General features: G+C 49.7%; 14 protein-coding genes across 14 annotated transcripts; 7 read left to right on the top strand and 7 right to left on the bottom strand.

Annotated features, from left to right (window-relative positions):
* Positions 1 to 236: 236 nt before the first annotated feature.
* On the bottom strand, positions 237 to 647 carry N7471_011283 (uncharacterized protein; the record flags this gene model as incomplete). Its single annotated transcript, XM_057284002.1, has 3 exons — positions 237 to 282; positions 379 to 437; positions 510 to 647. The coding sequence occupies 3 exons, from the start codon at positions 645 to 647 to the stop codon at positions 237 to 239; spliced, it is 243 nt and encodes an 80-aa protein (XP_057130268.1).
* Positions 648 to 1,342: 695 nt separating this feature from the next.
* On the bottom strand, positions 1,343 to 2,951 carry N7471_011284 (alpha-hydroxy acid oxidase; the record flags this gene model as incomplete). Its single annotated transcript, XM_057284003.1, has 9 exons — positions 1,343 to 1,418; positions 1,477 to 1,553; positions 1,612 to 1,865; positions 1,933 to 2,007; positions 2,076 to 2,228; positions 2,305 to 2,539; positions 2,611 to 2,713; positions 2,766 to 2,799; positions 2,858 to 2,951. The coding sequence occupies 9 exons, from the start codon at positions 2,949 to 2,951 to the stop codon at positions 1,343 to 1,345; spliced, it is 1,101 nt and encodes a 366-aa protein (XP_057130269.1).
* An 896-nt stretch (positions 2,952 to 3,847) lies between these two features.
* On the top strand, positions 3,848 to 6,145 carry N7471_011285 (Zn(II)2Cys6 transcription factor; the record flags this gene model as incomplete). Its single annotated transcript, XM_057284004.1, has 3 exons — positions 3,848 to 4,073; positions 4,133 to 5,058; positions 5,105 to 6,145. The coding sequence occupies 3 exons, from the start codon at positions 3,848 to 3,850 to the stop codon at positions 6,143 to 6,145; spliced, it is 2,193 nt and encodes a 730-aa protein (XP_057130270.1).
* A 181-nt stretch (positions 6,146 to 6,326) lies between these two features.
* Positions 6,327 to 7,216, bottom strand: N7471_011286 (dihydrodipicolinate synthase family protein; the record flags this gene model as incomplete). Its single annotated transcript, XM_057284005.1, has 2 exons — positions 6,327 to 6,866; positions 6,902 to 7,216. 2 exons carry the CDS (start codon positions 7,214 to 7,216, stop codon positions 6,327 to 6,329), a joined length of 855 nt encoding a protein of 284 aa, XP_057130271.1.
* A 1,161-nt stretch (positions 7,217 to 8,377) lies between these two features.
* On the top strand, positions 8,378 to 9,986 carry N7471_011287 (aldehyde dehydrogenase ALDH; the record flags this gene model as incomplete). Its single annotated transcript, XM_057284006.1, has 3 exons — positions 8,378 to 8,502; positions 8,553 to 8,752; positions 8,803 to 9,986. 3 exons carry the CDS (start codon positions 8,378 to 8,380, stop codon positions 9,984 to 9,986), a joined length of 1,509 nt encoding a protein of 502 aa, XP_057130272.1.
* Positions 9,987 to 10,512: 526 nt separating this feature from the next.
* On the top strand, positions 10,513 to 11,235 carry N7471_011288 (ankyrin repeat domain-containing protein; the record flags this gene model as incomplete). Its single annotated transcript, XM_057284007.1, has 1 exon — positions 10,513 to 11,235. The coding sequence occupies one exon, from the start codon at positions 10,513 to 10,515 to the stop codon at positions 11,233 to 11,235; it is 723 nt and encodes a 240-aa protein (XP_057130273.1).
* Positions 11,236 to 11,869: 634 nt separating this feature from the next.
* Positions 11,870 to 12,241, bottom strand: N7471_011289 (uncharacterized protein; the record flags this gene model as incomplete). The annotated part of the gene is made up of 3 exons (XM_057284008.1): positions 11,870 to 11,914; positions 11,976 to 12,002; positions 12,074 to 12,241. The coding sequence occupies 3 exons, from the start codon at positions 12,239 to 12,241 to the stop codon at positions 11,870 to 11,872; spliced, it is 240 nt and encodes a 79-aa protein (XP_057130274.1).
* Positions 12,242 to 13,704: 1,463 nt separating this feature from the next.
* N7471_011290 (dienelactone hydrolase family protein) lies at positions 13,705 to 14,873 on the top strand. The gene is made up of 3 exons (XM_057284009.1): positions 13,705 to 14,104; positions 14,161 to 14,242; positions 14,310 to 14,873. The coding sequence occupies exons 1-3, from the start codon at positions 13,867 to 13,869 to the stop codon at positions 14,818 to 14,820; spliced, it is 831 nt and encodes a 276-aa protein (XP_057130275.1). The 5' UTR covers positions 13,705 to 13,866; the 3' UTR covers positions 14,821 to 14,873.
* Positions 14,874 to 15,248: 375 nt separating this feature from the next.
* Positions 15,249 to 16,610, top strand: N7471_011291 (uncharacterized protein; the record flags this gene model as incomplete). The annotated part of the gene is made up of 1 exon (XM_057284010.1): positions 15,249 to 16,610. One exon carries the CDS (start codon positions 15,249 to 15,251, stop codon positions 16,608 to 16,610), a length of 1,362 nt encoding a protein of 453 aa, XP_057130276.1.
* An 831-nt stretch (positions 16,611 to 17,441) lies between these two features.
* On the bottom strand, positions 17,442 to 19,719 carry N7471_011292 (biotin--[acetyl-CoA-carboxylase] ligase BPL1; the record flags this gene model as incomplete). Its single annotated transcript, XM_057284011.1, has 5 exons — positions 17,442 to 17,950; positions 18,012 to 18,283; positions 18,336 to 18,902; positions 18,955 to 19,591; positions 19,653 to 19,719. 5 exons carry the CDS (start codon positions 19,717 to 19,719, stop codon positions 17,442 to 17,444), a joined length of 2,052 nt encoding a protein of 683 aa, XP_057130277.1.
* A 102-nt stretch (positions 19,720 to 19,821) lies between these two features.
* N7471_011293 (uncharacterized protein) lies at positions 19,822 to 20,304 on the top strand (the record flags this gene model as incomplete). Its single annotated transcript, XM_057284012.1, has 4 exons — positions 19,822 to 19,883; positions 19,934 to 19,965; positions 20,015 to 20,079; positions 20,236 to 20,304. The coding sequence occupies 4 exons, from the start codon at positions 19,822 to 19,824 to the stop codon at positions 20,302 to 20,304; spliced, it is 228 nt and encodes a 75-aa protein (XP_057130278.1).
* A 176-nt stretch (positions 20,305 to 20,480) lies between these two features.
* On the top strand, positions 20,481 to 21,510 carry N7471_011294 (putative mitochondrial genome maintenance protein Mgm101; the record flags this gene model as incomplete). Its single annotated transcript, XM_057284013.1, has 2 exons — positions 20,481 to 21,034; positions 21,240 to 21,510. The coding sequence occupies 2 exons, from the start codon at positions 20,481 to 20,483 to the stop codon at positions 21,508 to 21,510; spliced, it is 825 nt and encodes a 274-aa protein (XP_057130279.1).
* Positions 21,511 to 22,075: 565 nt separating this feature from the next.
* N7471_011295 (serine/threonine protein kinase) lies at positions 22,076 to 25,033 on the bottom strand (the record flags this gene model as incomplete). The annotated part of the gene is made up of 1 exon (XM_057284014.1): positions 22,076 to 25,033. The coding sequence occupies one exon, from the start codon at positions 25,031 to 25,033 to the stop codon at positions 22,076 to 22,078; it is 2,958 nt and encodes a 985-aa protein (XP_057130280.1).
* A 1,007-nt stretch (positions 25,034 to 26,040) lies between these two features.
* N7471_011296 (phytanoyl-CoA dioxygenase family protein) lies at positions 26,041 to 27,288 on the bottom strand (the record flags this gene model as incomplete). Its single annotated transcript, XM_057284015.1, has 1 exon — positions 26,041 to 27,288. One exon carries the CDS (start codon positions 27,286 to 27,288, stop codon positions 26,041 to 26,043), a length of 1,248 nt encoding a protein of 415 aa, XP_057130281.1.
* Positions 27,289 to 27,718: the final 430 nt, after the last annotated feature.

Here is a 27,718-nt window from a genome sequence, read left to right on the forward strand (position 1 = left end):
TCCATTACTGGCATTGTTCTGGGGTATAGCGTAGAAAGATCCAGTATAGCAAAAAAAAGGGAAGTCCATCAAATCAAATCACATCAAATCGCATCACATCAAAGAACCGCCGAGGCCACGCGGTAGATGAATCCCGCCCAAGGTTCCAATAGTCGACCCTAGCAAGGAAGGCCGAGTCCATCAACTGTGTTATCGCATGAGCGCATCGGCGGCCACAGCTGATCTCATCTGATCGTCTAGCAGCAAATCTCACAGCACTCGAAGCAAGCAATACCGGCGCAACTGGGATAAGTTAGTTTTCCGTTATTTTATTGCGCGCACCGAATATGATTCTGGTCGGCTTGGATTCGGGGGAGAGGGGGAGAGAGGGGAACGTACACTCCACAGCAGATACCACCACCGCCACCACCGCGCAGCTGCATTTGTTCTTGGCTGGCCTAGATGCGACAGATGTTAATTTTTGTTCTGGAAATATATCAGTTTTATTTATGGGGGTATTGTCAACATACCGGCTGCTCAGAGACGACGTTCTGGTTGCTTGAAGGGGCAGCGGGGCTGGTGGGCTGCATGGTGACGGTGTTGGCGTTCCAGCCGTCAGTGGCGGGCTCGTTGGCCGGGGCGGATTTGAAGAAGTTGAAGTTGAACATTGTGGTGTGTGTATGGGTTGTATAGGGTACAAGATTGGAGGTAGGAGGTAGTCGGGGTGTATTTATGGTAGAGATATAGAAGAGAACAAAAGAAAAAGGGAGAAAAGAGAAAAGAGAAAAGGACGCTATATGTAGTGTTTCAATAATGTGGAGGATCGGCTGGAAATAAGGAAAATGAAACAACTAGCGCCCGACTAAGAAGATTACACGCTTACGCATTCCAATACTCTATGAAAGAGGTACCAAGGTACTGTACGGAGTACCCGTTGCTAAGTATAGCTGGACTAATCAGAATGATGCTGCCTGGTACCAGGGACAGCACAGAGTGAGGCTTTGCAGTATACGTACAACATAGGGCTTCCATGTTTTCCTGTCTATATTTACTTCTAGAACTGTGGCTATGTACATTATAGTCACATATCCACACATATTGCACAGCCTCTTTGGAGCTTGTTCTCCAAGGAAGCCATGGAACACTTGAAAATCCGATCAGCCCTTCAGCCCTGTGGGGTGATTTGCCAAGGTCTTGGCAGACAGCTTGTATTATACGGGTAATCGTATTGTGACACCTCCAGTATGCACGAGATGAACTGACCTCACATGGCATTTACATATCTTCCAAGATTCAATATTCCTTGGAAGGTCAGATCATGTATAATAGAAATAGAAGCCTGGAAAGTATAGCAAAATACCCATCACAGCTTCGAGAGAATCCCATCCGGCTGCAAAACCGAAAGATAACATTTTTGAATGTCGCTGATCGTCCGGCACCTGCTTCCGATTAGAATTTTTACTATTTTATGCATTCCAGAAGAGAACAATCGCTTACCCGGCCAATGCCATGGTGATCCGCAGTTCTTGGCGGAGGATCCGAATCCCCAATTCGACACCTTCTTGTCCGTTATACTGTATTTGGTCAGTCACATATAAACAATAAGCAAAACAAGGAGAAGCAAACACATACAGCCAACCCCCAGAACGGGATCCTTCCAATAAAACAGAAGCTAGCCCCCAATGCGAGAGCCTTGAAGATATCCGAGCCTCGTCGGATACCCCCATCCACCGCGAGCGGGATTCGATTCTTGGCTACCGGGGCACAGGCCCGCAGTGCATCCACTGTCGACGGCATGCCGTCCAGTTGCCGACCCCCGTGGTTCGAAATGACAACACCGTCGATGTCGTATTTGATGGCCAGTTCTATATCTTCGGGGGAGGTTACTGTATCACCAATCGTTAGTGGAACTGTGAGTCGCTTTACTTGATTCACTCGACAACGCAAACATACCACCCTTAAGCCAGATCTTCAGAGACGTATGTTGTCTCAACCAAGGAATCGTGCTCTCCCAGTCCAAACTGGGGTCTGCAAAATATCAGCATGTCCTCTATCACCTCACACCAACTCCACAGATCAGACTTCGCCAGACATACCGTATTCAGTGCGGTCCGAGTGATCCCCTCCGTGACTGAGGATATTCGGCCACGACATATCATCTGGGATGGTATACTCGTTCCGGTATTCGTTGATGCGCTTGCCTAGCACTGGTACATCGACAGATAGGAACAGCGCCTTGTACCCCGCCTCTGAAAAGGATGTTAGCTCAGCCTACTCATCGGCACCATGAAAAACAGCCCCGGAGGCATTCAAGATACGACATACTCTCCGCCCGCTCTAACAACTGAAGCGTAATCGCCCGATCCCGCAGTACACACATCTGCATCACGTACGGATTGCCCAGCCCTTGCGCGGCGACGTCCTCGAGCGGATAATTCGAGTACGAGGATAGGCCCATGCAGAGGCCGTATTTTGCGGCTGCGCGCGAGGTCGCGAGCTCGCCGTCTGGGTGGGCAAGTTTCATTGATGCCGCGGGGCTGAAGCCGAATGGGAGCAAGACCTATGGTTTGATTATTAAAGTTGGCACTGGTGCTTTCGTTTCTCTGCTGGAAAAGTGAAAGGATGATATACCTTGCTCCCTAGGAACTCGGTGGTTGTGTCGATTTTGTCGACGTTGATTAAGATCCGGGGGCGGATCTTGTAGCGGTCGTAGGCTGTTTCGTTCTCGTTGAGACTAGACGAATGTTAGGGATATGGACTAGTTGCTGCGTTTTGGAATTCCATACGTGATTAGATCCATAGCTCCTCCGTTGTAGTAGTCTATTGAGATCAGCACTGGCACAATGAATTGCTGTCGTGAACTATTTATGGTACTCACCTCTGACCATCGGAGCCAGCCGACTGCTCCCCATTTTCTTCAGATCTGCAATGCAGCAGACATCTTTGTGAAGGGTCTCTCCGCGGTGAGCCATTGTGCCGTGCGCGTTGGGATGTGATTATAGAAATTGTACAGGAAAAATGGGTAGAGTAAGGCGAGGAAGGCACAGTTCAAATAAGAAGGATCCCTAAAGAGCTCTTTCCTTCCGAGGTCATTTTCTATTTCCGGATTAAGATGCGCACAAGATGCTTCTCTTTACTATAGCTTGGTTTCTGGGGTTGGTTTCCTATCACGGAAGGGGATCACCGGAATCGCTTGCCAGATGGAGATTCCGTGGACGGTGTCACAGGTTAAGGATGCTTAGTCGCACAGAGCTTTTACCAAATCACTGTTTACGACTCATACAAAGAGAGCGCCAGCGCCAGTCATACAAGAGCGTCGAGGATAATGTGAGGATATTGCGCTTGGTCTAGCCAAACGTGCTGGGTCCAAGCCTGGCAAGAAAAGGCTCTACAAGAGGGAATCTGAGTTGCTTATACGGCCCAGGACACTGTTTTCCAGGTATCTGGCGCGAGGTTCGTCTCAATTTTGTTTATAGTAAACGGCCACTTCTGATAATCTTCAGCATTCTCAACGGTGGCAATGAAGTCCTACTGGGCTAAACGGGTTGTTGAAGCTCTATTTTCAACACAACCGGCCCAATTTCTCCTTTGGTTGTCCCACTTATGATGTACGACAAACAGAGAGGTGATCTCAGTCGGGTTGGAATGAAATTGTTGTTAAAAGGAACGTCGAAAGGAAAAGAGAACCCAGGACTTGGAAGAGCAGGTGACTCCTGAGATAGGAGGAGATAAGCCGATAAGAACCCATTTAGGAAGGCGATTCCGATTTTGGCGGGGTAGGCCTTAACGACTTGACCACTTTCCAATATGGAAATGAATCCGCAATAAGCTCCTTTAGAATCGAATCTATATATCAAATCCTTCGAAAATGGTGACATCTAAACGATCAAGACCTCGCCGATCACATGCGCTGGGAGGGTGCAGCACCTGCAGACGCCGGCATGTGAAATGCGATCAAAAACGGCCCGTTTGTCGTACTTGCCGGGCCTTAGGCGTGAAATGCGAGGGATATTCCGATCAGGTCTCATGGATGCGCACTGATGGTGGTGAGGAGGCTGAAAGTACTCGTGCGACTCGCCGGTATCTTTATACAGGTACATGGCCCTGACAATATGAGACAAATTGGACTACTCGGTATTAACCCATATTCTAGAGCAATCCAGACTTTCTATGAGCACTGCGCTTGGATCTGATCTTATATCAGGCTCTATTGATGCATCACTGGCAGAGGTTGACTCAAGACTGCGAGACCCTGAACGGTCCCTCGATGGTGATATTGTCATTGGACCGTTTGCGGTTCTCGATTTCTCTTCAGCGCCACGGAAGCCAGAGCAAGAATTAGTGCACGAGATTGCGCCCGTCAAGTCTAATGATATGAGTTCTGCAGTTGAGGCCGACGAGACTGTGGATCCTGAGAGACTGCACGAGCATGGTCCCTCTCCAATACTTGATTCCCTGTCTCATATTGATGACTTCCTCCGTTGGTCCGACCTATTGAGCTTTGGCCTAGACCAGACGGAGTTTGCAACAAACGGTGCTTTGAGTATGCCGAATGATTTCTCATTTGATATGAGCCAAGAGATGGGGTTGCTACCCGTTGACTCAAATCACAACGATGATCTACTGCAAAATTTCACAACACAACAGGCACCGGCAGAGCTTATTTCTGCTGATATAGATGCACTGAAAGATGCCCCATTCTTACTCAAACATTTCCAGGATATTGTGATCCCACACATAATGGCCATTCCCTGTCGACAGAAGTCGCCCTGGAAGATTTTGAACGTGCCGGCGGCGGTGGTTACATACAGTGACTCGACCTTTCTTGGGACAGAAAGGGTCAGTCATGCCAAACTTGCAAATTTGTATGGCTTGCTCGCCTGTTCTGCTATTCATCTTGTTTTGAACCCCTCGACAATATCGACAAAGCCGCCTGAGTATTGGTGGAAGGTTGCCAATCAGGCATACATGCAAGCTAAAGATCATATGCAAACGTCTTTGCATTCAGAAACACAGGGTTTAAAGAGAGCAAAATATAAAGACCAGCTGATGGCTGCATGCATTCTCATACAGTACACGGTGAGTTTTCCATTTGACATTAATTGAATGACTCTGACTCTCACAGATTATGTCTGGCCAACAACAACACGCCCGATGTTTTATGCTTGACGCAGAGCGGCTATTACGTCTTCGGGGACTTTCAAAGACCCGAATTTCGAAAAAGGCACGGCTTTTGCATCACGTCTACACCTGGCTAAGAATAGTCAGCGAGAGCACATTTGTTCTACATGATTACAACCTCTCTTCCTCCTCCTTTGAAGCACTTGGTTCTCGATTTCAATCACAATACACACCAAACTCGGAAGAAATGGGGAACCCTGAGCCAAACCCTCGGCTGGACGATTTCCTCCGCCTCGAAACACAAAACTCAGATAGCGATCTGAATATCGATGAACCCAAGGACCAAACTTCGGGACTTCACGACATCCACCTCCAGGACTCACGAAGTTATCCTGAAACTTTATACAAGCAAATATATGGCATCCCAGAAACCTGGCTTAGCCTTGTCTCGCAAACAACGAGACTAGCCAACGTTTTGGAGATATTCCGTATTGCCCGTGAGGCCGGCCAGACCATGAACCTCGAAGCATGGGGAACACTACAGCGACGTAGCACACGCCTGGAAAACATGATCTGTTCTTTCAGTCTAGGCCGAACAAGAGCCGGAGTCCTGGAGCTCCACGCCGATTCAAAAACGCACGGTCATATGGTGGAGGCATTGAATGCAGCTCTAGTAATTTTCTTCTACAAACGAATTCGACAGACCCACCCTGCTGCTTTGCAGGGTCATGTTGATAGTGTTATTACAGCGCTTCAGGCGTGCAGTGCGACATTGACCGAAGATGATCCCAGCGGACCCGGAACGGCGTGGCCGTTGTTTATTGCGGGATGTGAGGCATTGTCAACCGCAAGACGAGAGGCGATCATGAGCATGTTGGATAGGGCGACCTCAGTATGCGGATTTGCCGCTTTTGGAACGGCCAGAAATATTATCACCGAAGTCTGGCGCAAGCAGGATGAGCATCTGACTGCGAACCGGGGTGAATCGATGCCATCGTGGGTTGATACTGTGAAGCAAGGACAGATATGGCCTTTATTTTGCTGATCCAGCTTGCCTTTCTCTACATAACTGTCTTTATTATATTTTATAATTTGTATTATGCGCTTTTATGACGCAATGAAGAAGATGATTCCAAGATTGTATCTTCAATAAAGTGCGTATATAATATCTAACTATGACATTCTCATTCCGACATTCAGGCATTCCAATTAATCACATCAACAGATTAAACAGTCTTAACTCCAGCATTCTCCAACAATTGCTTAAGTTCCGCCGTCAACTTCGGGTTGAGCAGAGCAAAAGGCTTGCGCAGACCACCAGTAGGCTGCCCAATCAACTCAACACCAGTCTTAACAGCAGCCGCATAGTTATGCGACTCAAGGAACTTGCAAATAGGGAAAGCCTTAGCCCAAATCTCGCGCCCAAGCTTCAAATCTCCCTTAACAGAAACCGCCTCCCAAAGCTCAACCGCCAACTCAGGAATAATATTCGCCGCGCCCCAGACACCACCCGGTGCGCCAGCAGCAAGACCATAAAAAGTCAAAGTATCCCACCCATTAAACGAGGTAATCTGATCAGAGAGGCTAAAGATAAGCTCCGTCAACGCCGGCGCATTACCAGAAGTATCCTTAAGATACTTGACGCCGACCTTAGACAGACCGGCAATCTCAGTGGGAGACAGCGTGATGCCAGACGCAGAAGGGATATTATAGTAGACGATTGGCAGACCGGAGGCAGTGTGGATCTCGGAGAGGAACTCGTGAAGCTGTTCCAGATTGAGGGGGTCGTAGAAGGGGGCACGACCATTGTCGCTACGGCGCCAGATTTCGCGGCGTGCACGGAGAGCTCAACTGCCTCAGCGGAAGAAAGACTGCCTGTGCCGGCGACGACGGGGACACGACCGCCGGCGAATTTAACGCACAGCTCTGTTAGCTGCTTGCGCTCGGCGAATGTCATGGTGGTGAATTCGCCTGTGCTGCCGCCAGGAACGAGACCGTGCACGCCGGCTGTGATCAGGTGTTCGATGTGTGCTTGCAGACGGCTTTCGTCGATTGCGGTCTTGTCGTCTGTGAAGGGGGTGATGAGGGCCACCATGATTCCGCCGAGGGAGGCCATTTTTGAGGTTGGAGAGGTAGAGAGTGAGGGAGTGAGGAGTTGGTTGCTTGGTTGCGAAAGATGGTGAGTGATTATGGTTGAATTGGAGGAAGTGGTCGTGATCTAGATATAGTTGGGTTGGTTATGGAATCGCTTACCCTTTCTATATTCATGATTGTATTCATTCCGAGTTGTAGAGGAGTGACTTGCCTTTTCGGGATGGGTTTCCTATTTGGGATGTATACCCATCGTCGGAATGAAGACTTCTTTCTCTTTTGGGGGGTTGGTTTTCCCTTCTAATTCTGTGTTCTTTTAATTGGAGTTCTGCTTTATAGGGATTGTGTACTAGATCGATAAGATTGCCCAAATCATTTGAAATTCGGAAGGCTTAACGGCTAATATCGTCCTATGAAGGCTCTCGTAATGGTCACACAGTGGACTGTGATATCACCAATGGCTTTGCATGTATACTTTGCTTCAGATTGATCCAGTATATATCCCGCATTGAGCTAGCTGTGGGGTCAAAATAAGGCTGTTGAATGTCATGCATCTCCGACACCGGTACGGAGTACTTTAATGGTCCATTGATACTCATTTTGGATACTATTTACGAGGAGATAGGCTTAGATTTGAGAACTAGCTCGGATTGCTACTCAGCTAGGACTGACTCATCTTTTTTCTCTAGAAGAGCCCTGGACGAAGAAATATCCGGAATATACGCTTCGTCGCTTTCCAGCTCCGTTGAGCTTCTATGCTATTATGCTATTATGCTATTTCGTTTCCTTTTTATCCTTCCTACATCAAATCTGTTAACATACTCCATTCTTCTTGCAATAAAAATGTTCAGCTAAACAGAGCTTGAGAGAAAAATACAAGCTCCAAGTAGCACGTTAGGGCTGAGAACGTGGCTAACCGCAAAACAAGAACGGACGTTAATCCGACATGGGAGTCTGGTATGTCTACCGAATAATCGGATAGTTGAAAATAAGCCGAGAGTATTCAGATTAGGTTGAATTGAAAATAACTATTCTATCTATTCTATCCACTAATATCACTAACATTCGCTGAGAATATATCGGAAGGACTTGCCCGAAGGGGCTTAACCTCATTGGAGGAATGTCCTATATCATACCCCACGCGCCTTGAGAGTTGGAATTTCTGGAAACTGTTTAACTCAACAAAATGGATCTCTTCATTGATATCGTCACCCCCAACGGGCACAGCTACAAGCAGCCCACCGGCCTCTTCATCAACAACGAGATTGTACCCGCCACCGGAGGCCAGACCATCACATCTCTTGACCCCGCGTATGTCAATATCGGAATTGCTGTTATACACCTCACTAACTACTCTCTAGTACCGATAAGCCCATTGCCACCGTCCAAGCAGCGAGCACCGAAGATGTCGACCGCGCCGTGAAGGCTGCCAAAGCGGCCCTGGTCCACCCCTCATGGAAATTACTTCCCGCGACAGAGCGGGGCCAGTTAATGGCCCGACTCGCTGATCTCATGGAGGAGAACAGAGAGCTGTTCGCATCTATTGAAGCTTGGGATAATGGTACGTCTGAAAATCACACTCAAAAAAGACAATTTTCTCATTCAAGTCAGGAAAACCCTACCACGTCGCCCTTGACGAAGATCTCACCGAGGCAATCTCAACAATTCGCTATTACAGTGGCTGGGCTGATAAGACCTTTGGCCAAACCATCAACACAACTCCCCAAAAATTCGCCTACACAATTCGCCAGCCCATTGGTGTAGTTGGCCAGATCATTCCATGGAACTATCCCCTTTCAATGGCCACCTGGAAGCTTGGCCCTGCACTAGCATGTGGAAACACAGTTGTCCTGAAGCCGGCCGAGCAGACACCTCTCAGCGCTCTCATTCTCGGTACCTTGATCAAGAAGGCCGGATTCCCCCCAGGCGTGGTAAATATCGTCAACGGCTACGGGCGCGAGGCCGGTGCCGCACTCGCTTCGCACCCATTGGTCGACAAGGTCGCATTCACAGGATCAACAATAACCGCCCGGGAGATTATGAAGATGGCCGCCGGCACGCTCAAGAACATCACGCTTGAAACAGGCGGCAAGTCCCCTTTGCTTGTTTTCCCAGATGCAGATATGGACCAGGCTGTCAAGTGGTCGCACGGCGGTATTATGTCCAACAAAGGCGAGATCTGTACCGCCACCTCGCGGATCTTCGTCCACCGCGATATCATCGAAGCATTCACTGCTAGTTACAAGGCGGCAGTGGAAGCTGTGAAGATCGGCGATCAGTGGGACGAGTCGGTCTTCCACGGGCCGCAGGTGACACGCGCGCAATATAACCGTATCCTCTCCTACTTTGAAATCGCCAAGAGTGAAGGAGCTACTATTCTCACTGGTGGTGCTGCCCACACGCCGACTGACGAGAAGAATAAGAACGGATACTTTATTCAACCTACTGTTATTGTCAATGCGACGGATTCTATGCGCATTGCCCGTGAAGAAGTGTTTGGTCCCGTTGTGGTGATTTTCCCCTTCGATGATGAGGAAGAAGCCATTCGTCGGGCCAACGATACCACTTACGGCCTGGGTGCATCTGTCTTCACGCGTGATTTGGAGCGTGCTCACCGTGTGGCTGCTGAGATCGAGTCCGGTATGGTCTGGATCAACAGCAGCCAAGACTGTGATCCGCGCATTCCTTTCGGTGGTGTGAAGCAGAGTGGTATTGGACGTGAGTTGGGAGAGGCAGGTCTGGAGGCATATAGCCAGACTAAGGCGGTTCATGTAAACATGGGAACCAGGCTATAAACGAGATTATGAAGTACATTGCAAATTTTAAATAGGTTATTACTTTGTATAGAAATTTCTTGTTCTATCGTACATAACTAGTGTGAATTGTACCTACTAGTAAGCGCCCAACAGAAATGAAGGGTAAGCCCACACTACTCCTGAAGACTGTACATCGTTTTCCTCTCTAGTCAAAGAGGAAATAAATCATGGGCCTCAAAACGATTGTGTCAAAATTGAAACGCCGCGAGCCACCTGCAGGAGATCCTATCAGTCATTCAGCTCCAATATCTGGAAGCAGTGGCAAAGCGATTCTCTCGCCTCTAGCCCCCAAAGACTCAGAGATCAGGCGTTCTAAGTTCTTGAGCAGACCGAGAACGATCAATGTGTCATTTTGCTAAAAATATTCCTTGGTTCGTCCGACAAAAGTAGCGCCTTTTACATTCGATGGTTTGGTCACATCTCCCAGCACGATCTTTCACTTCAATTCCCATCCCGGGCAGGAGCACTTTTGTCGCATGAAGACCTGGCACCAGCTACGATACCGATGTTTACTATAGCTCAGCTTTCGCTGTACGAGACTCTCCGCGAATGGTGCGACAGCAATGATTTTGACCCATTTCAACAAAATGACCGCGGAGAAAATTTACTCACGATAGCTGCCGTGACTAATTGCATACCCTTGTGCGCCACTCTTATTGCAAAGGTAGTTAACGTCAACGAATGCGGTGTCAATGGCAGGTATGGCAGCGCCCTTGCAGCCGCAGTCGCAGCCGCGTGGGATAGACTGGATACAGTCAAATACCTTGTGGAGGAGGTCAAACCAGACGTGAGTCTTCAAATTCATGTGAAAACCCATGGCAGTGTGCTTGCCACCGCTGCCTTCTCTGGTAAGCTGGATATTGTGAGATACCTCGTGGAGGAAGCAAACTTCGATGTTAATCTTCAGCTTGGTGAGGAGACTTTTGGGAGTGTGCTTGCTGCCGCTGCCCGGGGAAGTCTCGTTGCAGTGAAATACCTGGTGGAGGAGGCAAAAGCAGATGTGAATGTACCGCATCAGGCTGGCAATGCACTTGTCGCTGCCGTCTTGAGTGGAAATCGGGATATGGTGCGATACTTTGTGGAAGAGGCAAAAGCAGATGTATATATCCTGGTTGAGGGTTGGCTTCTTGATATGGCGCTTGAGGACTATGATAATGAGGATGCTGTTGCGCTCAGGGAAATTCTGAAGCTACCTAGTGAGCAAGAGGAAGCAGGAGATGGGCACTAAAATGGAAATTATATAAACACGGTAAACACAGGAAATATACATGTACGTATGAATGTCGGGATAACTCATTTTATATCTGCACTCTAGACAAAAGCTTTGATTGTGTATTATTCTACCAAGGACGCTTCGATCTATATGGTTGAAGAATCTACTGTAGATATTTTATTGCATGTACTTAATATTTAGTATGACAACCCTGCTGGGCATAACATGTCTAGGATCAAGTGCATCCCGTGTGTTGGATTATGCCTGCATATCTCAGTCATCCCATTGATGCCTTTGTACAGTCATCTCATAGATGCCGTGTTTGCTTGCTTCGTAATAAAGTCTATTATAATCTATAGGAATAGATTAATCGGTGTCTTAGATAACTATATTTCTCCGTAAGGTGTTACGTGCCAGGTCAATTAACAAGAAAGAGTGCATTCAAACTAGAAAAGCAAAGATGGGGAGAAGGAGAGAGAGAGCAAGTGGTGAATCCCAGGGATCTTATAGCAGAGCTATCCCACAGTACAGGCAAACCCCTTTCCCGATTAGGAATAGTAGCACTTCGAAGAACAAAGGAAATAAAGCAAACAAACGATCTCTGGCATATAATAATATGCAGATCGTGATATAACCCCCACGAAAAAATCTATCTAGGCCGAACACATTTATAATTTCCACAACCGCCAGTATTCTATGCATTCCACCATTAGTCTAAATCAAGGCACATATATTCCCACCAAGGTATTACTCACACAGCACATCAGTCCAGATGAACATCCCTACCATTCCATGCATCTATCAGCTTTTTTTTCCACAGGGTTATACTCTATTATTTGTGGGTTTCACTCACATGCCCTTCAACCCGACAATCATCGGGGTCGATAGTGCAAATACTTCCTCCATCAAAAGGAGGAGGACACAGAGGAACGGCTTGGCTACTTGCTTCAATAGCTTCAGCGGATGCAGCAGCCATTGAGAAACTGGCGGCAAGCCAGGTTATGGCAAAAAAAGGCCGCATGTTAGGTGAAATGAAGGTTTTCAGTAGCACACCACTAGCAATAGAACGAAGATAAGGTCAAGGAAAGAAATCCATACGCTCTTATAGTTTTCTACTTTCTACCACCAAGGCTATTTTAGGTTTCTGCGTTATATTTTCTAAAAACAAAAGATCATGGCGATCGAGTTAATTTTGCCAATCTATTGTGACGGCGCCTCATTATGGAGATGGAAAGATTGCACGATCTGCAGGCAAAAACCCGCTGTCTGGACAGTCTTGAGTCTGATTTATTTGTTTCTTTTTCGCGACGCATGTCCCTCTTGTTTAATACTGCGACGAATTTCGACCTATGTTCCACAATTGCCGCATCATTTCAGGGCTTACAGCGTACGTCAGCGCTTTGATGGGTCACCCATCAGTCGCGTACTAAGAATAACTTCATTTCCCTAATTATTAGCAATGCAAACAGCCTATATTACTACATTTTTATTTTTTTAATAAAAAAGTGGCCTGAAACGAACGAAGTGGTCAAACTAGCATCCAAAATCACTAGCTTCGATGATCGGATGATAACTATTAGATTCGACTTTACATTATTGCCTTTTGTGTATAGTATGATTTGCTTTTTTCTTTTTTCTTTTTTCTGCTTTTGAAATCTGTCATTCCACTATCTCCATAGGCACGTATATTAAGAGCTGTGCCCCCGTGTTCTGGCTCATTCCTCCACATCGCTCCTACCTATAACCATCCCGCCTTACCAACCACCGTTTCTTCTCTTCTATTCATATTACGCCTCGGTAAAATTACTCAGTCTCTAAAATTTTCTCGCCCAACTTGTGGGTGTTATTGCGAGTTTTGACTGCCGAGCTAGGCATGATGGTAGGTTTCCTTCGCTTCAATAATAGCTGCGATCAAATAACACCGCAGCCGATCTCAAGGCGGGCTCTTGTCTCCGGGCTTTTGTTTTCGAAGCGAGAAATCCCAAGTAACTTTGGGGGGTGATAGTATCGTTCTTGCCGACGATCGTCCACATCGGGCATCGTCGTCTTAGTGCGTTCAATCCATCCAAGTCTGTAACACCCGATCTCCATGGACTGCCATCATAACAATGATGGCTAAGGCCTTGGGTACCAGTATAAGCTGCCAGCTGTCACGCGTAGAGATATATTGGGACGCGACTTACTGGTTGGGAGGAAAGTCTCGCCTTTCCGAGATTTGGAAGAGCTAAGTTCGTTGAGACTCCAATATTGGAGCAAATAGAGGATGTGAGATATGCTTATTGAGTTGAGAGTTGGTTCCCAGGTTGTGTAAAGGTGGTAGTGAAGTGATGGGAGAAGAGATCAGGAAAATGATGACGCCATGAAAGAGAGAAAGGATCCTATCAGGAAGGAGCAAACAGGCCTCAGGCTGCAAGGCTGCCAACACATGTCATTCGAGGCCATGGTCAGTTGCTTATCCGATAATATATATTAACTACACATGCACTCCGTAGTAACACGAGCTCGTGGAATCCTTCACGAATAGCTAGCCGAAAGTCTGTTTGGCCGAAGAGCGCCTCCAAAAAATAAGCGGAAACCCCCCTTTTGAAAGTACTTCGTCTCTTGCACTTCACCTGCAATTACCACCCCCAGAACTCTCAGCTCAGAATGTCGTGCCCCAATTGTTTCAGCGGTCATGTCCACCAAGGCACTCCCCGTGGTGAAGTCACCTCTCTCCACGGCTTACCGGCCTACAAGACCAAGCCTCTAAATGATGTACCTCATCGGGGCATTATCATCATAGTGCCCGACGCCTTCGGCTGGGAGTTCGTGAACAATCGAATGCTGGCCGACAACTACGCCGAAAAGGGGAAGTACCTCGTTTATTTACCTGAGTTCATGAACGGTATGTCCTAGTGTCATCGGTGATCACTAAGATTAACTCGCTAATCATAATATTAGGGCATGCGGCCCCAGTCGGTATGATGTCTGCGACAAAAGGGTTGCTGAAGACGAGCGGACTGACAACCTGGCTTATGAAGCCGTAAGTCGATAAAACAACAAACGCCCGGATTGCGCTTGTTTAAAACGGCCACTAATTCAAGCTATAGATACCATCTAGCCTCAATGCTCACAAGAATGCTGCCCTTCATGTACTACAATACGTTCAAAGTAGCATGGCCTATCGTCAGGGACTTCTTCAAGTCCGTGCGCGAGAACGAAGGTGCCGAGCTTCCTATCTACGGAGCAGGTTTCTGCTGGGGTGGAAAGTATATCGTCAATCTAGCCGCCGGAGCGGACATGGCCTCAAATGGAAAACCACTGCTTAATGCTGGGTTTACGGGCCACCCGAGCCTTCTCGAGATTCCTAACGAGATCGAGAAAATCAAAATCCCTGTAAGCTTTGCGCTTGGGGACAAAGATATAATTTTGAAACCTCCACACATTGAGCAGATCAAACAAGTCTTCGCCAGCGAGTCTGGTGCTGGAAAAGGAGAAGTGGTGGTTTATGAGGGCGCCGGCCATGGCTTTTGTGTCAGGGCTGATTTTGTTCTGGAAGATGCGAGTAGACAGGCTGATGAAGCGGAGAATCAGGCACTGGCCTGGTTTGAGAAGTATTAACAGATTGGAGACACATTGATGTTCTATATTTAGTTCAATCAATTGAAGTATACACTGAATGAAAGAAAATAGAACGTAGGAATCGAGTAGATGTAAGAGGCCAGCTATGTGACCTCGGGACTACAGTTGTGGGGCAGCCAATGAGAGCACTGACACAGCCACTTCCAGCACAGCCATACTGTGGCTGTGAAATTGACCCAAATCAGCAAAACAACAACAAAAATCTCCTTTCTCCCATCTGCCCAGCGTCCCACCGACGTGGTCCAAGTTCCAAGTGGAGAATATGTAGCCTTAAGGCTGCATTCTCGAAGCTCACCGCAGTCCATGCAGCCTAGTCTCTTTTTTTTTTGCCCCGAGAGTTTCCTCTTAGATAAGTTCACATCGCAGCAATCTATACTATTCTTTCCCTTGATCGCTCGTATTCGTACATGCCTCAAATTTCAAACACCCCAGAATCTTTGCTTCCTCGCTCAGATTCTCGAAACCCAGCGACAACATGTAGAGGCATAACCGCCCAAGGCCGGCCCTGCCGCCGCTCTTTGGCATCTCCAAATCCATCGCCTGCTGCTACCCCTCGAAAGAAGGATCCTCGCCAAGAAGCTATAGATGTGGCATCTTTGTACTGCTGGCAGCACAAAGATCAAGATTCCTCGGCGAATCCACATACGACTGTCATCACCCCGGCCAAGACGAGGACAAGCATCGATACATTAATGGATCGACTGGGTGTGCTCGAAATAAACGATGATCCAGTCTCCCAAAAGCCAAAGCCTCCGCACAGACGGCGGACAAACCAAAGTAGGCCCAGTGAAAAGCGTCGGCCGAAGAAAAAGACCACTTTCTGCTGCTTCCAGATCGTGGAAGACAGCGGCGAGGATGAGAAGCCCAGCTCAGTTCAACGGCCCAAACCCCCTCGCCCGACAAATGGCGTTTCGCCTTCATCAAATCCGAATCAAAAGATCAAACTGCCTGCCTCGGCCGGAAAGCCGCAGCATGCGCAGGTGTCACCCGCTCCTCAAACATCCCGGCCATCTTCGTCAAACACGGGGAAACCTTCTACCTCGCAAACACAATCCTTATTGTCGTGGATTCCGTCTACGCTTTCCCCGGAGACAACCTCCATTCTCATCACAGAACTTGCCAAACCCATCTCCAGCGCCGACGACGAAGGCTATATCTATATGTTCTGGGTGATGCCCCCAACAACTACCACACAACGGAGCGCCGACACCACAGTAACGCGAGACATAGCATCTTCTCTACTACCCCACGCCCCACAAAGTAGCAACCACCTCCGCCCACCCACCCAGCCACGCAGCGTCAGCGAAGCAATCCGTGCAGCACGAGACCTCAATGCTCTCACCTCCAACCCAACATCAACCACGCCCGGAACGCTCAGGCTGAAAATCGGACGCACGAGCAATGTGCACCGTCGACTCGCTGAATGGAGTAAACAGTGCTCGTACGATTTGACCTTGATCCGTTATTACCCTTACACACCATCGTCCTCCGCGTCATCCTCTCCTGCTAGGATGCCGCCATCCCACAACAGCCGGAATAGGGCCCCTTCCGCCTCTTTGGTACCGGGAAGGAAAGTCCCGCATGTGCATCGTGTGGAACGACTGATTCACCTTGAGCTGGCGGATCAGCGTGTGCGAGACTTAGGACAGTGTCCTGAGTGTGGGAAAGAGCACCGGGAATGGTTCGAGGTCGAGGCGGAGAAGGAGTCGCTAAGGAGGGTGGATGAGTGTATTCGACGATGGGTCTCCTGGGCCGAGTCGATGTGTTGAGACAGTGTTGGACCAAGGCCTCTATGAATCAAATGAAACCCAAATCAAGGTCACCTTGTACACTTTTTTTGACTGTGTTTATAAACGTCTCTGTACGCATTCGGAACTCCGAAAGCTCAGACTTCAGAAATCATCGACTGCCCGCGATTAGAAGCTGAATCCATTCTATGTATCAGACCGGAATGGGGAGTTGTTTGGGAAAAGGGGCTGATGTTGAAGGACATGTATAAGCCGTGAACAGTTCGACTGATGAGCGGGCGCTTTGCCTGGCCCCAAATGGGGTATTGGGTGCTCAAGATGACCAATCCGGACCGAAAAATGTTCACCTTGTGGAGAACGGTGCGGACATGTCGTACCCACAATGGAGCGCATTTGCAAGGGCTGGATGCGTTTCAACCAGCCGTATTGGTGTTGCGACCTTGATTGCACTAACCATCTTTGGCCTTGATACCTCTCATTTCAAGAACATTGACAAATTTCATGGTTCGCGACTATCGCTTGACGATGACCTGAATTCTGCCTGGCTGATCCCTGTCAAATTCACTCCATCGCTCTGGAGGTGGATGGCTCTCGCAAGGCCATAAAAGGGCCGTGGAGGGTCATTGGACTACAAACCCGACGAGTTAATATCAGGATGAGGATGCTAGCTGCTGGAACACTTGATCTGCAATCACCGTAGATCAGAGGCTAGATAACTTTGGAAACATACATTGATGACAGAATGACAAGTCGCCTGCTTATTGAACTTTTTCTAAAATGGTAGCGAGGAAAATCACAGATCAATAGTTATAGACATGTATATCTCGACCTATTTATCTATTTTGGTTTAATCTATACCTTCCGCTTTACCAGCCCACGGAAGAAGTCGAAGCTGTTACTATCACTTTGCAACTGCCACACACGTCCGGTAGGACGATCATTCCACCCCAACTCCTCGGCCAGCAAAAGACCCCAATCACGGGTGATACCCTGAATGCGAGCGCGAGCACCACCCTCCTCCTCGAGTGTGACAATCTGGTGCATGTGTAGCCAGTCTTCATAATACATAGCCTCAAAGCCCCGATCGAAGCCTGTGCGCAAGAAGCGGGTATACAAGCTTTCGAATGTAGTCAAGATACGAGCTAGGAGCCTCTCAAGCGTGACAGGTGAAGCGGCAGCAGCGCCCGGGGATGCGTAGCGTGCGGCGAGGGTAGTCAACGCGGTTGTCGGAGAGGCGTTGGTGGCATTGACACCGATGCCGACGACGGAGATGTACTCGTTTGACATGAAATGGGAGTTGATAAGAATGCCGCAGATCTTTGTGTATCGTTTCTGTTCGGGGTCATCTGGATCTAGTGCATCTGTAGAGATTGGGTATCAGTAAACCACCTCTAGTAATAAAGTAAACCACATAGAACGTACAAATATCGTTCGGCCATTTTAGTTTGACCGGGATCTTCTCGTAGCCTTTGGCGTAGTTCTTGATTCCCCGGACTACTGCCATGGCTGATAGGTACTGAAGGAACACAACCGGTGCGGACTGAATCTTGTCCATTGGGTGTCGCACCACAGTTGAAAATATTAGAGAACCTGCTGGTGAGACCCAGACGTTGGATCCGCGTCCACGTCCAGCGATTTGTGCGGTAGCGGTAGCCGTAAACCCTTGTGGCAACTGACGAAGCAACTTTGTGTTCCTGCTGGTCATTAGAGCTGATCAAAATCAGACTTATCGACCAAAATGCTTACTTTTCAAGAATTGTGTTCGTGCTAGTCACTACCTCTCCATATAAGAGATTGGAACCAAATGTTGTGGCCTCTCCCTTGGACTCGTCCTGATATTGGCGGAGGTGGGAATAGAATGCATGGTGGTTGAAGTATGGAGTCAGTTTCGAAGATGGGATATCATCGTGGAACACAAGTCGCTTGATGATTGTCTGATAATCAACTATACCCTCGCTAGGCTCCGAGGATGCTGCGGGAAGCGATTCTTCTAGTTCACCAAAGTTCCATGTTCCAGGGCGTTCAATGCGGAACGTATCGTAGTCGTCCTTGAGACACTCGGTTTGACCCTCTTGGGTAAATGCAGCCCCAAGACCCGATAGGATATCCATGGGGCCATCGGCATCGATTCCAGACATGTGCAAGGACGACAGTGAAGGCACTGTTGTCGTGTCCTGCGTGGCCTCAAGTCCAAGTTTGGACAGACAAGCCTTCAAAAAGTCCGTCCGTCCCTTGTCATCAGCAGCGAGAGCCGCCACCATATCCGCATATTCAGGCCCGCCCGCCTTCGGGTCGAGATTAGCAGCCGCAAATCTAGTTCACAGGTCAGTGACTCAATCCTGCCAATTGAAAATCGAAAACATACTCTGGATGAGGTCCGGTCAAAACTGCTGCTCCATCACCGACTTTGCAGTAGACAACAGCAGCCGCACCATCCCCTCCGTCGACATTCAGTTTCTCAGTATAGCTCGCAAGAACCTCTACCCCTTTGTCTGCGAGCGACAGCGCATCAACGAAGACACCACCGCCATTATAGTACGACCGGAATTTGGCTGGCACGGTGCCAGTGCTCAAAGCATCCTTAGCTACTTGGATTTCTGCAGCGCGTGCCCCCGTCTCGCTATGGTAAACGAAGCCCGGGAATGCCCCGCCCCGACAGATGCCCGGATAGAAAGCCAATTCACGATCTCCCACAACCTCCATTGTCTTATCACCAACCTCGAACTCACAACTCTTGCATCCGTAGTAGCCACCAGCACACAGACCGAGATACCGCCCACCATTGCGGACAAATTGCGCGATGCGCCGGTTCCCCGCACCATTGAGTGTGCGACAGTATCCCATATCCGCGCCGCCAGGCATAACCAGCATAGCACACGTAGTCATCCATGGCTCATTGAGGAGCATATCGCTCGTCACAGGAATAACGGCATAGTGGTAAGCGAGCAAGCGGCGGAGGGTGTAGAGGCAGTGACGGACTGACTCAACGGTGGTTCCATTTCCTGTCGAGAAGTCGTCGGTCAGAAAATGGTTGAGCTGTCAGGCGGAGTAAAGTGAGCGAACCGGAGTAAACTAGGACATTGAGCCTTTTGCCACTGAAATTGGCGCTGTTGCCCGTTGGCGTTGCCATTGTTGTTTCGTTGTAAAGGGAAATCTGCGCGATAAGATAGTTCTCTATCTTCCGCCGAGGCCAACCGCCTTTCTCCAACTTCCTCGCTACGATACCTCAGCCATGTCGAACAACGTGGAGAAGACAACTGTTATCCCGGATGATGATGATGAGCCGGATGATTGGTGAGCTCTTTTTCAGTTGTCTGGTGTGCGTGGTGCTAACACAATGGCAGGGACAAGCGGATCTTCAGCACAGGCTGCCATAGTAAGTTATACTTAATTCGAGTCGCAAATGCCATACTAATGCATATCAGCTGAGCAGGATAAGATGAATGACTGCTACTATGCGAAGAAGGACTGGCGCGAATGCAAAAAAGAGGTGAGCTATTCACCAAACCGAACATATAGCATTCCACCTGGAGCCATTGGAGGGCCAGTTCTGCAATGATCATCATACCGATTCTTCAAAGTCCAATGAATTGAAACAACAACAAACAGCTTCAATTACCCAAATCATACTAACTGGTCAACACAGATGGAAGCTTTCCGCGAGTGCTGGAAGCGACAGGGCAACGACCAGCGAACACAGACCAAAGACGCATAATGTACACTACTCATCTATAATACCATGTTCAAGTAGTCTCTCCAAATAAATCCCACTCAATATTTCCCCTATTATCCCAACATTGACGGAACGAAGCTATCAAACCATATCACGTGATCTCATATATTCGCCTCGTTACAAGACCTCCCTCCTTCCAATCAACAATCCAAGCCACGATGTCTGCTCCCCTCCGTATCCGGTCCTGGCGGGCAGTAGAAACCCTCCAAAATGCGACACAGCTTTCGCGCTCCTCAAGAGCCCCCAATCCAAGAATCAGCCAATTCTCCAGCCCGATGACCAAAAGAGCAATCAGCTACACCAAAAACCAGAACAACCAAACCACCGCCAAACTCTCACCAACGTCCTCATCCTCAACCGCAAAGCCCTCCCCCTCAGCATCAACACCTATCCCAACCGGCGTCCCCGCATCCCGCGTCCCAGACTCAACCCCCAGCCGCGCAACAACCGAAAACATCTCCAAAACAGGCCTATCAGACAAACCCCGCGAGCTCGATAGACCGGCCGAAGAGAGAATCGATTGGACACGCTCCTTCCACGGTCTATCTGCTGCTCCGTTCCCTAAAGAAGCGGCCGATATCCTGCTGGCGGAGACGGAGCCGGACGAGGTCGAGATCAAGCCAGATGGTATCCTCTACCTGCCGGAGATCAAATACCGACGGATTCTCAACCGCGCTTTCGGGCCTGGTGGGTGGGGGGCTCGTGCCGCGGAGTGAGAGTATCGTTACGCCGAAAACGGTGACGAGGGAGTATGCTCTTATTTGTAATGGACGGTAAGCAAGCACATTTCCCCTGCCTTTTTTTTATTTTACATTCTTGAAATCTTGTCTACCAGGTTTGATTTCAATTTATCCCAACCTTATAATGGGAAACTAGAACTAGAAAAGAACGCCCAGCTAACACACTTCTCACTCCAGCCTCGTCTCCGTCGCCCGCGGCGAACAGGACTACTTCTCCCCGGACGGCATCCCCACCGCCACGGAGGGCTGTCGATCGAATGCGCTCGTGCGCTGCTGCAAGGATCTAGGCATTGCGAGCGAACTTTGGGACCCGCGCTGGATCCGCAAGTACAAGGCCAAGTACACGCGCGAGGTGTTTGTTGAGCATGTGGTTAATAAGAGGAAGACTAAGATCTGGACGCGGAAGGATGATCCTGTTGGATATCCGTGGAAGGAGAGTGGTAAATAGGGTTGTTAGGAGGGTTGGATGGCGTGGCTAGCTGGGCTTTGGCTTTTACCTAGACTCGGTCAGACTTGTACTATATCACTTTGTGTTCGATATGTGTTGGATTATGGGAATATCATCTGTTTCTCTGCTCGATGTTTTCATTGGAGTGCTTGGATCGTGGTTTCTCTGGAATATTAACTGCTATATCATACCTTTATTCTAATATGAAACATACCTCACATATCAGATGGTTCCAAGGTTGTCATCCACCTTTCTTTTTTGTATGGCACTTGCCTGTTGTTACCGATGCCATAGTCATGTAGTAAAAACTGCAGTAAGAGTCCTGGAAAAAAAAAAGAAAGTAGATTTGATTTTAAAAACCCCAAAATCGGGAATAGCATAGCTTCATAGCCGCAGAAACGAAGGGACAAAATTTCTATGCGGCTCAAAAACACAAAGAAAAGAATCTATCGACATCACACACATAATATGAACAACCCAAGAAGGAAAAAGAGAAGTAGGTGGCCAAGAACGGTTAACCCAGGAGGATCAGTGATACAAAAAACAAAGATGAGCGAGGAAACAATCAAACCTCATGCTCCCCATAAGGAGACTTATTCTTCCTCAGCGGAGGAGTGTTGTATGCCGTAGCCTGCTGTGGGGGCCCCGGCTGGGGCGGGGAGTAGATAGACGGCGGGGAGACGGGGTCATATCGATCCGAGAGCTGGTAATTACTGGACGCCGTCACGCCGGAGATATCCGGGTTCGAACCGCGGCGTTCGCGTGCCGGAGTGTTCTCGGCGCTGTAGCCGCCGGCTGGGATCTCATTGTACCCCGTGTCGTGGGAGTAGTAGCCGTTGAAGGGGTTTGGGTCGGGGGATCCCACCATCTGGACGGTGCTCTGGTCTTGGTCCTGGCCTGAGCGAGGACGGGGCTCGTAGCGGGCGCTGCTACGGGAGCCGGGCTTGGGGGTCTCGAGGATGGGAACTTGGCTTGAGGACGGGGTCATGCCGGCGGGGACGGGGGAGAGAGGGCCGTTTCTGGGCATGGAGTGGGTTTCCTGCTCGTGGTAGGAGACGCGATCGCCGAGCTTGCGGTGGCCGGTTGATAGGCCGCGGTTGAGGCCTTCGCTTCCGTTGTGCACGTTTAGCTGGTTGCCTTGGTTGGTGGAGGTGTTGGTAGCAGTGCGGTGGAGGGCGTTATCGTGGCTGTCGTAGTTGTCGCGGCCAGCATCAACGGTTGGGGAGCGGGCGTTGAGCATTTCGACGATGGCAGCTTCGCGCTCGGCGTTGGTCTGGGTGGAGCCGCGGTGAGTAACTGTTCCCGAACGGGCCTGGTCGTATCCTGTCGACTGGGCTGTGTTCTCGTAGTTGAGGATACCTGCGGCGGCAGCGGCGACACCAGGGTCGGGTTTGGAGGAGTCGGCACCGCCACCTTGAGTAGACTTGCGGCGACCTGCGCCTGCACCGGCACCGGCATCATCACCCTTGCTATCACCGTCGGCACCCTCTTCTGCGGGAGGTTCAACACCTGGACCGCGAACCTGGATCTTGCGGACGGCTAGGACCAAAGCACACAGGAACTTGGATCGGCGGGCAGCGCGTATAGTCTCGTTAGACCAGTTAGACTTGTGACGGATGTCAACACGCAGCTGGAGCTTGTCCATATCACCAACGCCATCGAGCTCGATATCAATATCCGGCTGGAAGTCACGGCAGTTATCCTTGTCGCGAACGAAGTTCTCCATCTCCTGGCGCAGCAATTGAACCTCGGCAAAGCTAGTATCGAAGGCAACGGGGATGATAAGCTGTTCATGCATAGCATTGGCGCGAGTGAAGTTGTCAACCCAGAGACTGTTCAGAATGTTGTTAGGAACCTGCGTGATGCGGGCATCGGTAACATTGCGGAAGACAGTGAAAAGAAGCGAAATACGCTCAACGACGAAAGGCTTGTCGCTGACCTCGACACGGTCACCGATATCGAAGGGATGCTTGACGAAGAGGAAGATGCAGGAACCGAGGACTTCTTGGGCGGTAACGGAGAAGACGAAACTGAGGGAGAGCAGCGAGGTGGCACCAGCCGCAATGACCGTACCGAATCCAGTGGTGACGAAAGAAATGAAGACAAGAACACCAACCAGACCGGCGACACACATGAGCAGGTTATCCAGCACACGAATAGCCTGGTCGACATCGTGCATGCTGTGGTTCAAGGCCTTTCTCATGCGTCCAAACTCGGTGATGGTCAGGACCATCTCGTCAAGACTGATATCACCGTTTCCATCCCTGTCAAGAGCCATGAAGCACTCCTCGGCCTCAGCCTCGTGTTCAGCACCCAGGACCTCAACGATGTCATCCATGAATAGAGATTCACGGCCCTCGACCACAAACGACATCCAGATACGGCGGGCCAGCGCAGCAGCATGACGCTTGCGCTCAAGGGCATCGATAACCATGGTGTGCGTTGCAGTCGGGTTGAACACTTGCTTACCAGTAAGCTCCGACGCAACGTGTCCAAAAGCGGCGGTGACCTTGTCGCCAACACGGCCGACGTTCTTGCCGACATGACGGATCATGCGGAGGGGCATAGCGGATGACCGCTTTCCACCGTTGGTGCCAGCCTGAGCCAGGATGGAATCGAAAATGAGCGAGTCCTCCTCTTTGAATTCAGCGCAGTAGACAGGGAACATATTGCGCGAAGCCTCGAAGAGGAGAGTGACCAAGTGTACATTGCGCTTGGAGACCTGGATCTTGGCGTCGAACTGCTTACGGTGGTAACTGATCGAGATGAGCTGCACAAGAGCTTTCTCGGCCAGGTAGATGATGCTGCAGACGAGCAGCGCAAACAAAATATTCTTGACACTCTTTTCCCACGCCTTGACGCCCGTGTCGCCGGAGTCCTTCTTACCAGGAGTCAAGGTCATAACCGGCAGGAAGGTCACGAGGGAGATAATAGCCCAGATCAAAAGCGCAATGGGGGTCTCGAGGGCGCGCAGAATAAGCGCATACTTGCGGGTACCGGAGCTGACGATACCACACAAAAACTGGAAGAAATAAGGAATGTAACGGGCGAAGATCTTGGACGCCCACAGACTGCACCAGATGATCTCAATCCAAGTAAAGAACCAGTAAAGATGAACACCACCAATTTCGGCGTTCGTCGCAACCGTAGCGCCCACAATGATCGGAATCGCGATCAAAATCGCAATGGGAAAAACATAAATCAGGTAACGAGTGATGAGGGAGTAATTCAGGACAGCTTGGTAGACACGGCCCATGCGGTTCATAGTGCCGTCGTCGGGCGACTCAGCAGGCTTTCCGGACAATTCATTGATATCTGTATCTGTGCGACGCCTGCCGCCAGGACCACGATGATGGTGGCCAACGATAGGTGCCTTCTCTGTGGTCTGCGAGGTGCCGTCCCGGGGGCTGGTATTGGTGTTCCATTTACGGGCGCCTGTTTGACCACGGGAAGTCGTCTCTGTCAGAGGAATATCAATGGTCACGTCGTTGGGATTCAACATCCCATTGCCGTGGTCTGGCATGTCGTGTAATTGCTCGAATCGGTGAGCCGTAAGTCGCCTGGTGGAAAGACTACTCGAACGTCCCATCGCAAGGAGCTCGGAGGGCAGAGAGGACCTTTATTGTGTCACTGCAGATCCACCCCTAAAGCAATGGTTTCGATTGCGGAGGGGCCTTGGAGTCTATGGTGGAGACACGCGGAAAAAAAAATAGTCCCGTTATAGCACAACGTTTGGTAGCTCTGTTGTTTTTCGCCTCCCCTCGCCGGGTGAACCAAAAACTTCCGCGGCCGCACTTTTTTTTCTCGCGATAGCTGCCAAGTTATGGGTGGCTATGATTGCCGGACCAGTGTGCGTAAACGTCGGCAGTCGATCGTCCAACGTCAATGGTCAAGTATTAGGTGGAGATGTGGATCGGCGAATTGGCTAAATAACGAGAGATCAACCAAAAGCCGTAAATGTACATACAGTAAAAGAATGACTAAATTCAAGAGAGTGTGAAGTGCAAGAGAAGGAAGAAAGGAAAGTCTTAAAGTAGAAGACGCGAAACCATGGACACATACGGACATGCCGTGTTTCAGCAGGACCCGTTGGGGGGGAACAGGGCAAAAATGTGAGACCGCCTTCTTCCCCCCTGTGGAATCCTTCCGGCCTCATCATTCGTTGTTTTCTTTTAGTCTGTGCCCTTATATTACCGATCGACTCTAGATTACTTGAGACCCTCTTCTCCATTTCGCCTTATACAAAGTACGGAGTACTCCCCTAGAACATACAATCTATATTGTACGTGACCATCCATCCGAACAGGGTCGTGAACGCGAATTCACATGCAGGTCCACTACCACCCCACACCTCGATGCGTCTGATCAACCAATGAGAAGCTCACATCAGCGGGTGGCTTGAGATCAAAACAGTCTACGGAGGATTCGGTTAGCCAACGGGGAAGAAGCACACAAGGCTGATTCTAGATGCATCAGACGCACCTAATAATAATATTTAATTTCTGGAGCGCAGGGGATGAAACCCCTACTTTACGCCCACGAGTCAAGATGCATCTGCTCCAGCGCAGCAACAACCTGCTTCTTATCCCAACCGCCCTCCAATCCCCGCACAACAATATCCTGCTCACTCTCCGGCGCCATACCACTCAGCGCCGGCGGCCTCCGATCCAAATTCGTAGGGAAAGGATACCCCTCCGCAACAGCCTGTACAAAAGCCCTAATCTCCCTCTGCTTTAACGAATGCGTCTCAGGATCAAGTTCCTGACCCGCCAAAACGCCCCCAGCAGCCCGGAACCGCTCAACCAGTAAATCCCAAGTAGCATTAACAAGCGGCACTGAATCAACGGTCTCCATAGGCTTCCCAAACGCACTACTAATCTGCAGCAAATTCGCAACGCGTCGGAATCCCCCATTTTCGGGATCCATCTGATTCTCCCCAGCAGCATGGAAAAGCGCCGGATTAAAAAACAACCCATCCCCAAAACTCAACGGAAGCGCAACATATCTCTCCTGAAAGAAAGCCCGGAACTCAGCCTTCCGCCACGCCAGATAGCCCGGCTTGTATGTCTGACTAAAAGGCAGGAACCGTGTTGGCCCACTAGCGACCGGCATATCCGTATGCGCGACGGCGCCCTGCAGCGTCAGGAACTGCGACGTCAGCTGCGTCGCAGCCGGGTAGCGCTTGCAGGCTACTTCTTCCTGGAAGCCGAGGTGGTAGTCGCGATGGGCTTCCTGTGCAGCGCCGCCCGGGTGCACGGCGTTGACTTGGGCTGTTACGCGGTATGCTGGGCCCAGCCAGGACTCGGAAACTGCTGCTAGCCATGGGTTTGAGTAGTAGTCGATGAAGGAGGATGGGTCTTGCAGGGCGTGTTTTGAGAAGGAGTTCCAGATGCGGTCGTTTGTGCCGCCTACGGCGAAGTGGTCGCCTTTCTTGTTGTCTGATTCTGCGGCTTCGCGGGCGATGATCGCGTTATAGGCGGTGTTGGTGGTGTTTAGGGTTGTTGAGTATTTTGTCGGGGCGTACATTGATCGTAGGACGTACACGCCTGGGCCTGTGTGCAGGATGTGGTGCCATTCATCTTGGAGGCGGTCGATTAGGTCTGATGTTAGGCCTGTGGATTCGAGGGCGGCGAGGTCGTAGATCGGGATGTTGGATTTGACTTCGCAGGCTAGTGGGTAGGTTGCTGGGTTTGTGGTTTGCGAGCAGATGTCTTTGAACTCGGAGAGTTGGGGGGTGGTGGGGGAGTAGAGACGGGATGAAACTCTGTGGTCGTTCATTATTGCGTATTCGTACTTCTATATGCAACATCAAGGGAAAGTATGTGTATATCCCAATTGATTCTTTCGGTGAATCGTTTAAATATTTTTTTCCACGCGGAAACCAATGTCCATCGGCTCCCCGCATTGAGGTCGGATATACGGAGTAGTGGGCATCGAGCTGCGACTCGGAAAAGGATTTCCGTTAAAAAAAAGAATACTAGTTGTCAGGCCAGTTCCTGCTGTTGGTCAGGCAGGCTGAACAGTGGTGGGAGGAAGAACGTATGGTATTCTTCATACAGAGACTAATTCTTGCTAAGGGGAAGTTATTCAGGAGGCTCAATTCGTCGAGATCCCTCCCCTGAGTCGTAGGTGTAACAATGACGGTGCTGATTCCATCCAGCTTCCATGCACTTCTTCCAAGAAGTGTGGTTGTCATACTCTTGCAAGC

The sequence above is a fragment of the Penicillium samsonianum genome (assembly GCF_028829775.1).
Source record: "Penicillium samsonianum strain IBT 33392 chromosome Unknown utg000007l_segment0_segment0, whole genome shotgun sequence".
Taxonomy (NCBI): Eukaryota; Fungi; Ascomycota; class Eurotiomycetes; order Eurotiales; family Aspergillaceae; genus Penicillium; species Penicillium samsonianum.

Bases quoted from the DNA above. Each gene is read 5' to 3' on its own strand.
- N7471_011290 (XM_057284009.1), top strand. From the start codon at position 13,867: ATGTCGTGCCCCAATTGTTTCAGCGGTCATGTCCACCAAGGCACTCCC. The intron at 14,105-14,160 runs GTATGTCCTAGT...TCATAATATTAG, and splicing joins TTTACCTGAGTTCATGAACG to GGCATGCGGCCCCAGTCGGT. The intron at 14,243-14,309 runs GTAAGTCGATAA...TTCAAGCTATAG, and splicing joins ACAACCTGGCTTATGAAGCC to ATACCATCTAGCCTCAATGC.